This window comes from Nymphaea colorata, chromosome 4, assembly GCF_008831285.2.
Source record: "Nymphaea colorata isolate Beijing-Zhang1983 chromosome 4, ASM883128v2, whole genome shotgun sequence".
NCBI classification, from domain to species: Eukaryota; Viridiplantae; Streptophyta; class Magnoliopsida; order Nymphaeales; family Nymphaeaceae; genus Nymphaea; species Nymphaea colorata.
The window spans coordinates 26,273,221-26,286,019 of record NC_045141.1 but is presented as its reverse complement, the minus strand read 5'-3'; the positions used below and the strand labels follow the sequence as shown (position 1 = coordinate 26,286,019).

The window sequence follows — 12,799 nt, the reverse complement described above, 5'->3', positions numbered from 1 at the left end:
TATACTTGGAGATGAAAAATGAAGAATTGCATAAGAAAAACGAGGAGAAAGCACAAGCTTACCATAGAGGTGAAATTAAACAGAGATAGAGAGAGACCAACCAACCTTTAGTAGCATAGACTCAACTAATTTTAATGACATTAATTTCACAAGGTGGGCAGAGGTCATTGTGACGAAATGGAACACGTCACCAAGATCGTCCAGAACATTGGTCTGGGCCCAGTGGGACAAAAGATGACCCACCTTTCGAGACTTTGATTGCGCCTGCTGACGAAAACCCTTCTGCAATGACAGGAGCCATGGTGGAACGCTGGCGTCCTTCTGATGCGAGGTGGCTCTTCTTCATTGATGAGCCTTTTTGTGGCAGATGTCTTTAATTTGCTCTCATCCCAACTTCGTCTGGTGAGATAAATTCTTTCGACCACCGTCATCCATTAATGGCCAAAAAGCCTTCAAAGAAGGTGGTGCACAGGTACTGCCATTTCCTCTGCAGGAAGATGGCCTAACCCGATAGGTATATATCACCGTAGTTCCACCTCAATTATCTTAGTTTATCCCGGAAAATGGGCAATTGGGTGTTGGATTCCCATTTGGGATCGTATTGCACTTGACTTATTGAACTAATACATGCCTTGGTGATGGTTTATTGGGATACAGTATTGAGGTTGTGCCAAGACTAGAGTTTTATTTTTTACCAGACCTCTCTCAAAATTCAAAAACAAGAAGAAAAGAAAACTTAGTTAATTACATTTTTTCCTGGCACCCTTGAATACTACAGAAATATAGAAATTCATCAGCTTTCTTGTCTAAAATTGGATCCAGAGAAGAGTTCATAGATCAACAATATGAGGATCACACAGGCTAATTAATTTTTCTCATTTCCGAAACGAAATAGTAACTATGCTTTGAACTGAAAAATGGAACGGAACTTGGACCAGACCTGACGGTTCTATGAATCATATTACTGAGTTCTTCCGTCCTCTGGTTATACGACGACATTAATGACTCCCAACGTCAGAAAACGATGTGTGTAGCTGGGTGGGACCTCTGAAACTTTAATTTTTGGAGAAAATCTGTGCGTAGTATTTAGTGTTTTTGAGGAAAACCCAGTCCAGCAGTAGCAAAAACGATGAACCTGTACAGACTCCATGCTCGGCTTGCGCAAGAAAATGGCGCCCATGGGACTCTTGCAGCAGTAAAACTCTTGCACGCAGTACTTGGTGGCCATGGTCAGAAAATACTTGAGATTCATTTTTTCTTTTGGGTTTCTAAGCATATGCACTTCTGTATTAGATTGTACATGGTGTTTTCTTCCTGCACAACATCTGTTAAATGAAGTACGAAAGAAGTGACCGAAATTGGGCACTACAAAATCATGCTGCTTAGAGAAATATGGTAATTGTGGAACACAATTAATTGGTTTAGATCTTTTTCAAGGTGATCTATGAAAAGTGTTTCATAGGAAAGTATTTCCAAGCCACCCACCCGTTTCCAATGTCACGTGTTTAACCTTGCTCAAGAATACCAAAGCTAAGTGCGCAATGTGAAAATCTCCAAAATGTCTCCTATGCATCAAGTTGTAGCTTTGTTATGACATCAAAATTTTTCCCATTTCAAAAGTATTTTCTTATTCAAAAAGCTTTACAGGAGATTGAACCAAAATCCGTGGTTCACTGCCCAGTTGTCACGTGGGTTTCGTAAAAACTTACAGGTGTATTTTTAGCTGCACCAACACGCTAGTTGCAATAAACAAAAGGGCAGGTGACCACTCTATCTAGAATGTCCTTCAGGGCACGTTTAACCCTTCATGTATATATATAGTACGGCTATTTAGACATTTTAACTACTTCTACTAAGCCAATATCTTTCATGTCCCTTTTGCTTATAAAAAGAGTGAGCATCTGTGGAGACAACACATAGAGCCTAAGATCAAACTATTTAAGAATGACTAGATTGCCGTTGGTTTCACCATTTCTTTTATAGTTCTTTCACATACTTCTTTTTCATCTCCCTATCATTTTTTTCATCTTCTTTTTAAAAATGATTCTTCTTCTTATCCTATATCTATAGGATGCCCCCCTTGAAACCTCAAGGTCATAGCTATGTTTTTTTTTTACATGTAGCCAATTGCCCTGTTTGCTCAAAAAATTGATTCTACCATCCACACGGAAATCAAGTTAAATCAGGACTCCACGTTGTGTGTGTATGTGTGTATAAAATCCTTGTCAAAGAGATGTACGAGTGTTCAACTAATTTGCAACAAATTATTTTTTTTTTTACGGCCTTCGTTTTCAAATAAAATATCATCAATTACCTTTACAAGCAATTACCAATTAGAGCCCCTAGTGACCCTTTGCTTCGTATTTCTAAATCGTTTTGGAAAAGGTTCTTCTAGAAACCCACCTTGCGCTCATGATAATGAAGGCAGGGTTCATATTTATGAAATTTACGTTACTGGCTCAACATTTATTGTTTAATTAAAAGGAACCCATCTTGAACGTAAATCCTATGAGGTTATAACCCTGTGCCACCAAAATTTGGATTTGTTTTGAGGCCTGAGTGCGTCTGTATGGTACATGATGATTCAGTTCGAGTATCATGCTTGCCACATCTAATTCAACTTTTTGAAAGCATGTGATCAGGTTCCTCCCACAAATGTAAATTAAAAAAAAAAAGAGATTTATTTTATATAAAATTTTTGAAAAAATTATAGTAGAAAATTTGAAACTATAATTCAGCCCTCTTTATGAAAATTTCTTGGTTTTGCCCTTACATGTGATGTATTATAGTATTTAACAGAGGACTATTGTCATGATGTTAAAATGACCAAAATGCCCTCATTGGTTAAATGGGATACCGTCCTCTTATAAAACATGGAAATATTTCTCAGCATAGCATGGAAAGCCTTCTCTCAAGCTTTTGCGTATTTTTTAATTTCAGAATATGGCCTCAGTGTTTGATGCATGCTTCGTATTATATTATTTTTTCCCTGTTACAGAGAGCAGTTAATGATCACTTTCTGAAATACGAAATTGTTTACTACTGTCATTTTCTTTAGTGCCAACAATTTCCCGAGCCAAATGACAAGGGGAATAATTAATGGTAAGCCAAACTGCAATCTGAAAGCTGCTGGCAACGGCTACGGCTGAGTCAGAAAATTTCAAGGCACAAAGCTCGTTAAGGAGATTTTATCAAAGTAAATAACTCCGAGTAAAATGAGAATAAATGAAGGCCAAATTATGTGACATTCAATCGTTTATATTATGAGCTAAAATATAGGTTAAACTTATTTTTAAAAGGAATTACCGCGTTTTCATAGGCATAAATTTCAAATATTTGGAAAATAAGAGGAATTTTCCATGTGTTATGGAAACGCATGAAAATCAGGTTTGTATAAAAGAAAAAAAAAGTGTGTTCTTGAGGGGAATCTTGCTTAGATATATACAATAGGTTCTTCTTAAGGCTAATTTAAACTAATTCCACGCCATATATCTCTTACATATATGATCCTTTTTCATACCCCCAAGGAGTCAGTGTAAGTCACAAAGTCGATTAAGACATTCGTTGTTGACTGTATTAAATCGACATAAATATGAATGATATATATATATATATATATATATAAGAGTTGGACGATGTGATGTTGAGAAAATTAAAGGCACTTATCATGGCGCACCATACATCTTTTTACACACTGATTATGTTTTTACAGAGAGTCCACTTCTTTTTTTCCTGCCGTTCATTCAAATGTTTGTCGCAGTCTAATTTCCACAAGAATATGTGTGAATTTCGCGGCAACCATACCTTGATCATCCACTTAGGTAGAGAGGTTCGCGTGCACCTCGTCGCTGTTCCAGCTAAGAACAGGTACTGGAACGTTCCAGGACGTCTGGTTCTGATTGTTTCTGAAACTACAGATACTGGACATGGACTTTGAAAAACTCTATTTCAAATCTGTTAAAATTTTAAAAGTATAATTCAGTCAGCCATTGCAATGAAAAACTCCTAACTTCACCTCTAATCGTCATCGTCATGATGACGTTCCATCACCTCACGAAGAATTTCAGAAGGCGGCCATGAACGCTTTTGTTTTCCTTTTAGCAAGCTTCCAGAGGCATCAAGCAGTCGCGCTCGCACCATTGCGTTGTCTTATGCACTTGTTAGCATGTGGAGAGAGTGACAAGGCCAAAAACAAATGGTTCGCTACGTGAACCCCATGCTCGTTTTCTAAAAGTTTTTTTTCTTTCTGAAGAAGAAAATAAAGAAAAGGCATATCCCCCTCCGAGGGAGATGCAGAGTTTCCGATGACCTGTCCCTGGGCCCCGGCAACGACAGGCCAATTGTGGGTCCCCTTCCTTCTTGGACCTATTCGTGGAATTTTTCGGGCTCTTAATAGAGATGCCGATGGTTCGAATCCAGGACAGCCAAATACACGAATTTGGTACAGCGGAAAGCGGCAAAAAGCTTCCCTCTCTCATTGTTCATTGTTCTTGAGCACTCAATCCTTTAGCAACTCCAGTACAAGGCCTCTGTGCCTTCACATGGTTTTTAACATAATCCATCAACGCGTGTCTAGTGCTTCATACATAACTTCAAATTTTTATAAGTGGCAGTACCATTTAATGTACAAATATGCCTTCGAGCAATGTTTAGCGCTTTCATGCATGGCTGATGATGAAAGGTTACTACTGATAGTTGTTTTTATCTTCTCATCTAAACATCCAAACCGGGTTTCAGAAACATATTGTTAATAAAGAGCCGGGCTTCCATGAAATGTTGATTTTTAAGGGCATCGTCCAAACCCTCTCTAGAACTCTAGAGTTCGTTGATTGTAATAGACCTCACCCTTTCGAGGGGCTGCTTAAGATTTCTATGAAAAAATTTTTTATGTTTGAATTAAAGTAGAGGAATTCCAACCTCGATATTGTCACGTGGACGTCATCTCGACCGTCCATTGCGAGACATCAAAGTTGATGGAATTGGCGAGATGGATTGTTTAAAATTAGTGAGATTTGGCGATATGTAAGTTGCAGGCGGCTTGACCTTAAAATATTATCGGCGGTCATCGTTGCAGACGTTTGCATATAAATCAATGTGGTGAAAAAGAAAAGAAACACCTTAGCTTTTTGGTTGGGACCCACCTGCTTGGTTTTCATGAACACCCATAATCATAAAAGCTTGGTGCAACACACTTTGATGATTCTTCCATACCACACCAACTCCTCAATCATGGGTGAGCCACACACCCAAGAGGACACTGCCTCTTCTTCTTCTTCTTCTTCTTCCTCATCTTCCTTGGCCACCACTTCAACCAGCAGGTCCAGCACCAACAGCGCAATTGCCGCAGTTCGGGTTGACAGTCTGCCGGAATGTGGCCGGGATATTAACAGCGATCAATATCATGAAACAAACAGAAAAGCGTCATCGGAATGGCCCGAGACCGGAGACAACGAGGGCCGAAAGCGATGCAGGGCTGGCGGCAATGGGAAGCATCCCTTGTACCGGGGTGTTCGGATGAGGAACTGGGGCAAGTGGGTGTCGGAGATTCGCGAGCCGCGCAAGAAGTCGAGGATTTGGCTCGGCACCTTCCCGACGCCGGAGATGGCAGCGCGTGCTCACGACGTCGCGGCACTGACAATCAAAGGACAGGCTGCGTACCTCAACTTCCCTGAGCTGGCCGCCAATTTACCGAGGCCGGCGACGGCGTCGCCTCGGGACATCCAGGCAGCTGCGGCCAGGGCTGCGGCCTTCATTTTGGAGGAAACCCAAGTGCAGTCGGCTCGTAAGCCAGATAGTGAGTCCCCGGAGTCGCCGGGACAACATGTTCCGGCAGCCACCACCACTACCACCGTCACCGCCACCACCACCACGACTGCAGCCAAGAACGATGAGGATGAGGTACTCTTTAACCTACCGGATCTCTTGCTCGATGTCGGGAATAGCTTGTACCTCTTTCCGACATGGCTGCCCGCTGGAATTGACACCGGATTCCGGCTAGAGGAGGTCCCCCGTGGGACCAGTGTTACTGTTCATGATGAGAAAGTTTGTACATTCACTGGGTAAAGAAGGGACGGCCCAAATGTAAGAACTATAAAGCAGTTTCAATTTTTTTTCCATGGTAGAGCTCATCAGTTATGTGATTTTGTGTGTTTCGGTGTGCTTTGCTAGATTTTTCATCTTCAATGATAGACAACTTCTTCATAGAATTTGACAGTTTGCTGCACTGTCTCTGCTTTGTATTCATCTGCCGTTTATTTTTTTTGTAGAATTAATTACAGGTGAATATACATATACACACACACACAGAAAACGAGGGAGAGATGATAATTGTTCTTGTTTAAGGGCATTTTTATTATTTTTATTAAAGTACCGAAGCATGTTAATTCCTTTGCTAAAGGTATTCGAGTCACACGTCTCGATTTGTCTTGTGCAATGTCTTAAAACTGATTGACAAGATTGATATTATTAAATGGTCGACAAAACATATATATAAACCATCAAGTTTTTACGAGATGCGAAAATTTTTAAACCATCAAGTTTTGGATCATGAAACCAAACACATCAGATGTATATCTGGCGATTGGAGGGCAGATCTTTATTAAATAAACCCTGAAAAACACATCTGTATAGTTAAACTTAATATAATTGTCGATCGAGAGAAAGAGAGAGAGAGAGAGACAGAGACAGAGAGTTCTTGTAACAATAATAGAGGGAATAATATATCAAATACAAAGGCAATTGTGGTGGTGATGGGTCAGGTGGGAAAGCCACCCCATGCAATAACCTAACGTACTTTTGCCTTTATCCGGAAGCGCAGGGCAGTAAAAGGGATGTGGATATGGATCGAATACAGATCCAATCCCAATATCAAAGCCTCCGGCTTATCGAGCTCCAATCCATTAAGTGATTTCGAACGTTTGGATTCAGTTGTATTCCAGATCAATAACGGACCTCGGATTCAAATATTTAAAAACCTTTTGTACAATTCAAATCCATTTCACCCATAAGGGGGAGCCCATTCACTTCTCCGCACGGAATCTGGCGACTCGAATTCAGATCCAATTGAAAATCCGGACCCGAAACACCATTCACTGTCACCCCGGCCGTACCACGCGTCCTGGCAAAGTGAAACAGACCAGGATTTTGTTGGTACTCCAACCAAGAACAATTTATTTTATTACTAAAATACAAATGAAATATAAACGTTTCAGTTCTTTTTTCTTTTCCTATTTTTTAAAGATTGCCGAAGTTTGACCTTATCGGCCACGACAATTTCCTTTAAGTACGTCCGAACAATATATATATATATATATATATATATTTCTTGACCTTCTTGAGACCCATTTAATCATGGCTTCTCGATATAATGGCATCGAACGAAAAGGTTTTTCTCATTTAAAAAGGAAGGATTATATATATATATATATATATTGAAAATCGTACAGCTGTCTTGACCTCTATTCATTCATGGCTATCGGATATATATGTGATTAAACGAAAAGATTTTGATGCTTCTTTTATGACAAAGAAGAGATGGAGCGAATAGTTTGTGATGGCATGCATATTCCGTCATAAATGAATATGTAAGGTTATATATAATATGTAAGAACAAAATATTGCAATATATAAAAGAATTTAATACAGGCTTTTTTAAATACCATCGTCAAATATCATGGCCAATATGTTTTTTGGTATTTGTAGGCTTTTTTTTTTTCAGATCAAGCCACATGAAGTCACGAAATATACATTTATCATATTCGTAATTCATCTATACCGTCGAATTAATAAAAAAAACCAACTTCAAAATGCTGGAAAAGAAGAAGCGATTTTAAACGGCCCCGACAAATAATAAGTTTACTGCGTATACGTGGTGAATGCAGATTAAAAGACTCCACAGTAAAATCATTAAATAAACATGTACTGTGAAATTGACCTCTCCCACCTCAGCAGCAAGGATTGATGGTCCTGATCAGAAGCCAAATTAATCAATGGAAGAAGAAAATCTATCGCTCAAGCAATTGGAAAGCAAGGTTCCCTGTAGTGACGTCTTCAACTTTTCACCTTTCAGAAGCAAAAGAAGATCTTTTGACAGGTTAAAGGAATGATCATCCAGTAGCTGATGATGCAGAACGAAAAGCAGAAAGAAAAAATGGCAGTTGTTCACTAAACACGTACGATTCTGTGAAAGAAATAAATCAGTCATGTTTTCTTATCTTCCAAGACACAGTATAGTTCAAAATCTACCATTCCACCTTACAATCCTCTTTCATTCGTTCCAAAGATGCTGTCAGCGGCTTCCTCCAACCACAGTATATCGTGGGCAGAGTGCCAACTTAAGTGTTTGTTTTTGTGCGCAACGCCCACATGCGCCAGAAAACAAGCCTATTATGCATATGGTTGAAAAACTGGAACTTAATAATTCAAGTTTGTCTACAGACCATGTGTTCTCCAGCCATTGATTCTTGCAACTTTCAGGAATTCAATCTCTCAGCACAAGGATTCAATCAATAAGGGCAGGGCGCGAAACCAGGAATTTTTTGTTAAAAGGTACTAGTAATAACTTTTTAAATTTTTTAAAAGAAAAAGCTTTTCAAAGTGTTGATATAAAAATAAATATTTTTTGTAGCTTTATGTGGACAATTGTCCATTACATTTACTCACACTTGCCTCTGCCCTTGTTTCGCTTTCATTGTCTAACCCTAAATGTCCTTTAACTTAGAGCCTAGCTGTACCATGTGATGCACAAATGTTGATGCCGACTAGCTTATTTTGACTGGGCCGACTTGTGAAAGGTTACCAAGTCAAATTGATAGGGCATCAAGCGACTCAAACCTCACATGGCTGGGGTGTCCCCAATGTCCAAGTTAAGAATGGAGCCAAAATTTTTTCATGAGGGTTGAATTGAAGTTTTTAAATTTTGACAGCGACAAAAATATCATTTTTCAAAATTCCCAGTGAAATTTTTTAAAATTTACATGTATTTTTTTTATGAAAGGTTAGGGCCTCCCCTTGGCTCCGCCCCTGGTTCAAGCTGTAGTTGTGTATACATTCTTATTCTTGGGTTGATCAAAAACACCCCGAGGTTAGGGTTTTATCGGTAGTTATTGGAAACGTGTTTTTCGTATGTAAGAAGCCACCTGTCTCAACCAAAGGATTATCTCACTGTCCCGAGTGGGAGTTGAAGTAGTCTCAGGGGGCAAGAGCTCAAATAGATAGCACGTCAACTAGTATCTTAGTTGCACTCAGTCACACAAAAAGAGGTTGCCCCCGAACAATTGACTAACCATCTACCAGCTATTGGCCCAAACCAATACAAGACAGCCAAGAGACCATTTTCTTGGTCGATAAGGAATAAAACTTTTCATTCTAGGAAATCTTTTTCCTTGGGAAACGAGAACTTTGAAATTTCACGTATGGTCGACCAAGGAAAGGACTTTCTTCATCCTTAAGGTAAACCTCTTGCCTCATTATCCTTCCTTTTCGTTTACGGCTACGTGAACAGCGTTTGAAAAGTGTTTGCAGAATCGACTGTTCGACTGGGGGGACGGGCATTAGAAAGCAAGGTGGGAAAATTTTTTATTCCAAAATTTATACGCATGTGCATAGTTCTTGGTCCACCTGGACATGAAATTGATTGATGGCGCTTGCATTGATCAAGGGCATGTGGTGCATCGTACACATATTTATTCACAGGTCAAGCTTTACTTTTTTGAAATTTTGAAAGGTCTACATCAAACATAATTTTCTCAAACAAGCATGGTTACTGTGCTAACTATGCAAAACCTAACCATGACACACAACATAATTAATTAGCCCCAATCTTCCTCTAACTTCGAAGTACATATTAGCTTTATATAAGTGTGAGTATGCATAGAGCTAGTTAAGTAAAGCTCTTTAGCTATTCTGCCTCTTGACCATCTTTAGAGGTCGTTTATCATTGACAACAACAGTTTCCTGTTGTTCGTGCAACATATTCATGGAACAGTGACAAACTATTATGCGAACCAACCGGCCTCTTAAATTTAAACAAAACAAACCTAAAACTGTTTAGTAATTCAGATTCCAAACTCAAATGCATGCCCCGCCATTCACTTTACCTGTATGGAAAAAAACTTCAGTAGAGGCAACTTGGTCTGCCCTCCTTATTATGACAAAAATGCATGATTTTTACTGTTAAGAACACTGAACCAGACTTCTCTCTCACATGCAAACAGGAAAGTTTGCATTATTTTGTCATCGGGTAACAAAAAGAGGATCACATTATCTCATTATACTCGTATTCTTTTGATAATAGGCTTTATGCTTTGATCCATAAAAGGGCCATGCAATTTCTTTTGCGATTTAAGGGATCATACCTTTTATCATTACAGATAAAATTTTGTTTATTCTTCTCCTTTCTTCCCAAGCCTTAATTATAATGTCATTTCTTGATCATATGGAGCACAAACTCATAATGAAACAAGAAAAAAGGTGGAGCTGCAAGGCTTCGACACGCAGTATTTAATTATTTCTCTGTTGAAACCATAATCAATGTATATTGGTGCAGGTGTACTTCCATCAGGTTAATTGGAATATCTCCCCCACCTACTTAAAGAATTATGTAGTGATTAGAAAAAAAATGTCTTCGGCTTTCTCAGTGCGTGTTTGATTACAGTGAAAACGCATCAATGGAAAAATTAGACCCTTTCTCCACGGTTATCTATAAAAACTGAAGGCTACTGTCATAAAAATCGGGATCTGATATCGTGAGTAGGTTCATTTAAGGATAAATTATACAGAAGTATTAAACCATTAAAAAAACATAAAAGTTTTAAATCGATGTGGTTGACAACCAAGCGCTTGGCCAATCAATCTAATCAATGTGGCATAAATATGAGTCAGACATGCTGGTGCATGACAGTCAAACAAGAAAACTATATATATATATATATATATATATATATATATATATATATATATATATATATATATATACACGTGGGGGTGCTAGTGTTACATAATGGGGAGCACATTTCGGATGCATTCCAGTTTGCTTGATGCGTAAAATTGTTCAGACCCAAATCATGAATATTATTTATTTTGGAAAACAGCTAATAATTTCTTGGCTTACATTTTCATCAAGAGCAGAACTTGAATGCAATGCTGAAGTCATTTACATCCCAAAGATTCTCGAACCTCCTTGAAATCCACAAAGAAAAATAAATATATGTTTAGAGTCCTCTTCAGGCTTCATAATTTCCTCATAAAATATCTTTTTGTAATGCAGGAACATTGGAATCCAAAGTGTACATATAAATTAGACTGCATTCTTATCGAATTGAGTACGAATATATATATATAAGCAATCTCACGTTATACATCTTACTAATTTGATTTTCTCGAGCCACAGTGATCCGATGTCTTATATAAGTTCATGGTTTAATTCATTCCAAAGCCCCTATCACTCCGATGATCAATTTAATTCCTAGATAACTTAGTCGATGTTTGATGGCCTAATGCTTAAATCAGGGATATATATTCTTCACCTGAGGTGAAAAATGCCACATGAATCAAACACGCACCCTTAATCAGTGCTTGTCCCAAGCAACAGATAATTGTTAGAAAACCAATAAAGACTTTATTCCAGTTGTGTTAAACTTGGAAAAGTTATATGTTCAAGTTTTTTTTTAAGCAGCGTACACTGTAACAATATGACCCAGTTTCACACCGGGCTCGAGCTCCCAATCTAGCAGATTCCAACTTGTTGCCTTGCAACCTCAGTTCCTACTTCAAAGACTAATAATATTATTTGTCAATCCCTTTATAATTCGACGAAGATTTTCAAAAGTTTTCAATACATGATTAAACTTTCTCATGATGGGTAGTGCGGCCGTCCCATTTGGGATATTCAATCAATCAAACATGGTGTTGATGTCTACCAGCTGAGCCTGTACGATTAAGGACTATGGTCCAAGAGAGGTAGCTGGATGGTTAGGTAGCACTATCATGGGCTCATGGCTCAGCTCCTCCAAGAAGAACCATACATCTTTCCATATCCAAGAAAGAGGAAAAACAACTTTTTGTCTTCCCTTCTTCTCAAGGCAACTAATGTTGATATAGATAGCAATGGTATGATTTCTTGAAGCTATGTGTGTTGTGTTGTGATCTCATAACCAACTCAAGCCACATATACATTTAGAATTCTGCATTGATGTCACCAATATCTAGGGAAATCTCGGCAATGCCATGTGTCGGCATGATGTTGGTTGTCCGACTAATTAAAGGACTGCCTTGCTCCATAGGCTGCATTTTCTATGTTGCAATTTCATTATATGTGTAAACTAAAGAAGCAAGAACCTAAAGAAGGAAGGTGGCCCTTAGCCTGCTTTTCTTAACTCCATACGATTACAAGAACCATGAGACAATATTCTTAAGATATAATTTGCCTAGGGTTGATGGAATTAATACTCCATACCCAACTAATCGATTTGTGTCATCATTAACCCCAATTGGGTTACTACATTTGATCAATCATATGTCATTTGCGACATTTTTATGCTCAATTCAAGCTAATGGCATAGCTTCTAACACCCAAGTGAAGTATCATTTGATTACATTTAAAAAGCCACACTATGAACCTCGTTTTAGTCTCAGAACAAGTGTTTTTAGCGATTCTCATTTTATTATGATAGTAGGAATTAAGTTTTTGCACTTCTCTTTCCGAAACTCATGCAAACTTCAGTTGGGGCATGAAATTACAAAAAGACGCCCAAAGTGCAAAAATCTAGAAGAAAAACAAAGGCACAATTACTTTAAAATA

At 38.4% G+C, this 12,799-nt stretch overlaps 1 protein-coding gene across 1 annotated transcript; it reads left to right on the top strand.

Moving 5' to 3' along the window:
* The first annotated feature begins 5,208 nt into the window (after positions 1-5,208).
* On the top strand, positions 5,209-6,206 carry LOC116252945 (ethylene-responsive transcription factor ERF039-like). The gene has a single exon (XM_031627592.2). The coding sequence runs from the start codon at positions 5,230-5,232 to the stop codon at positions 6,061-6,063; it is 834 nt and encodes a 277-aa protein (XP_031483452.1). The 5' UTR covers positions 5,209-5,229; the 3' UTR covers positions 6,064-6,206.
* The last annotated feature ends 6,593 nt before the right edge of the window (positions 6,207-12,799 follow it).

What these genes read in the sequence shown, in the direction of transcription:
- LOC116252945 (XM_031627592.2), top strand. Translation starts at nt 5,230, where the DNA reads ATGGGTGAGCCACACACCCAAGAGGACACTGCCTCTTCTTCTTCTTCT.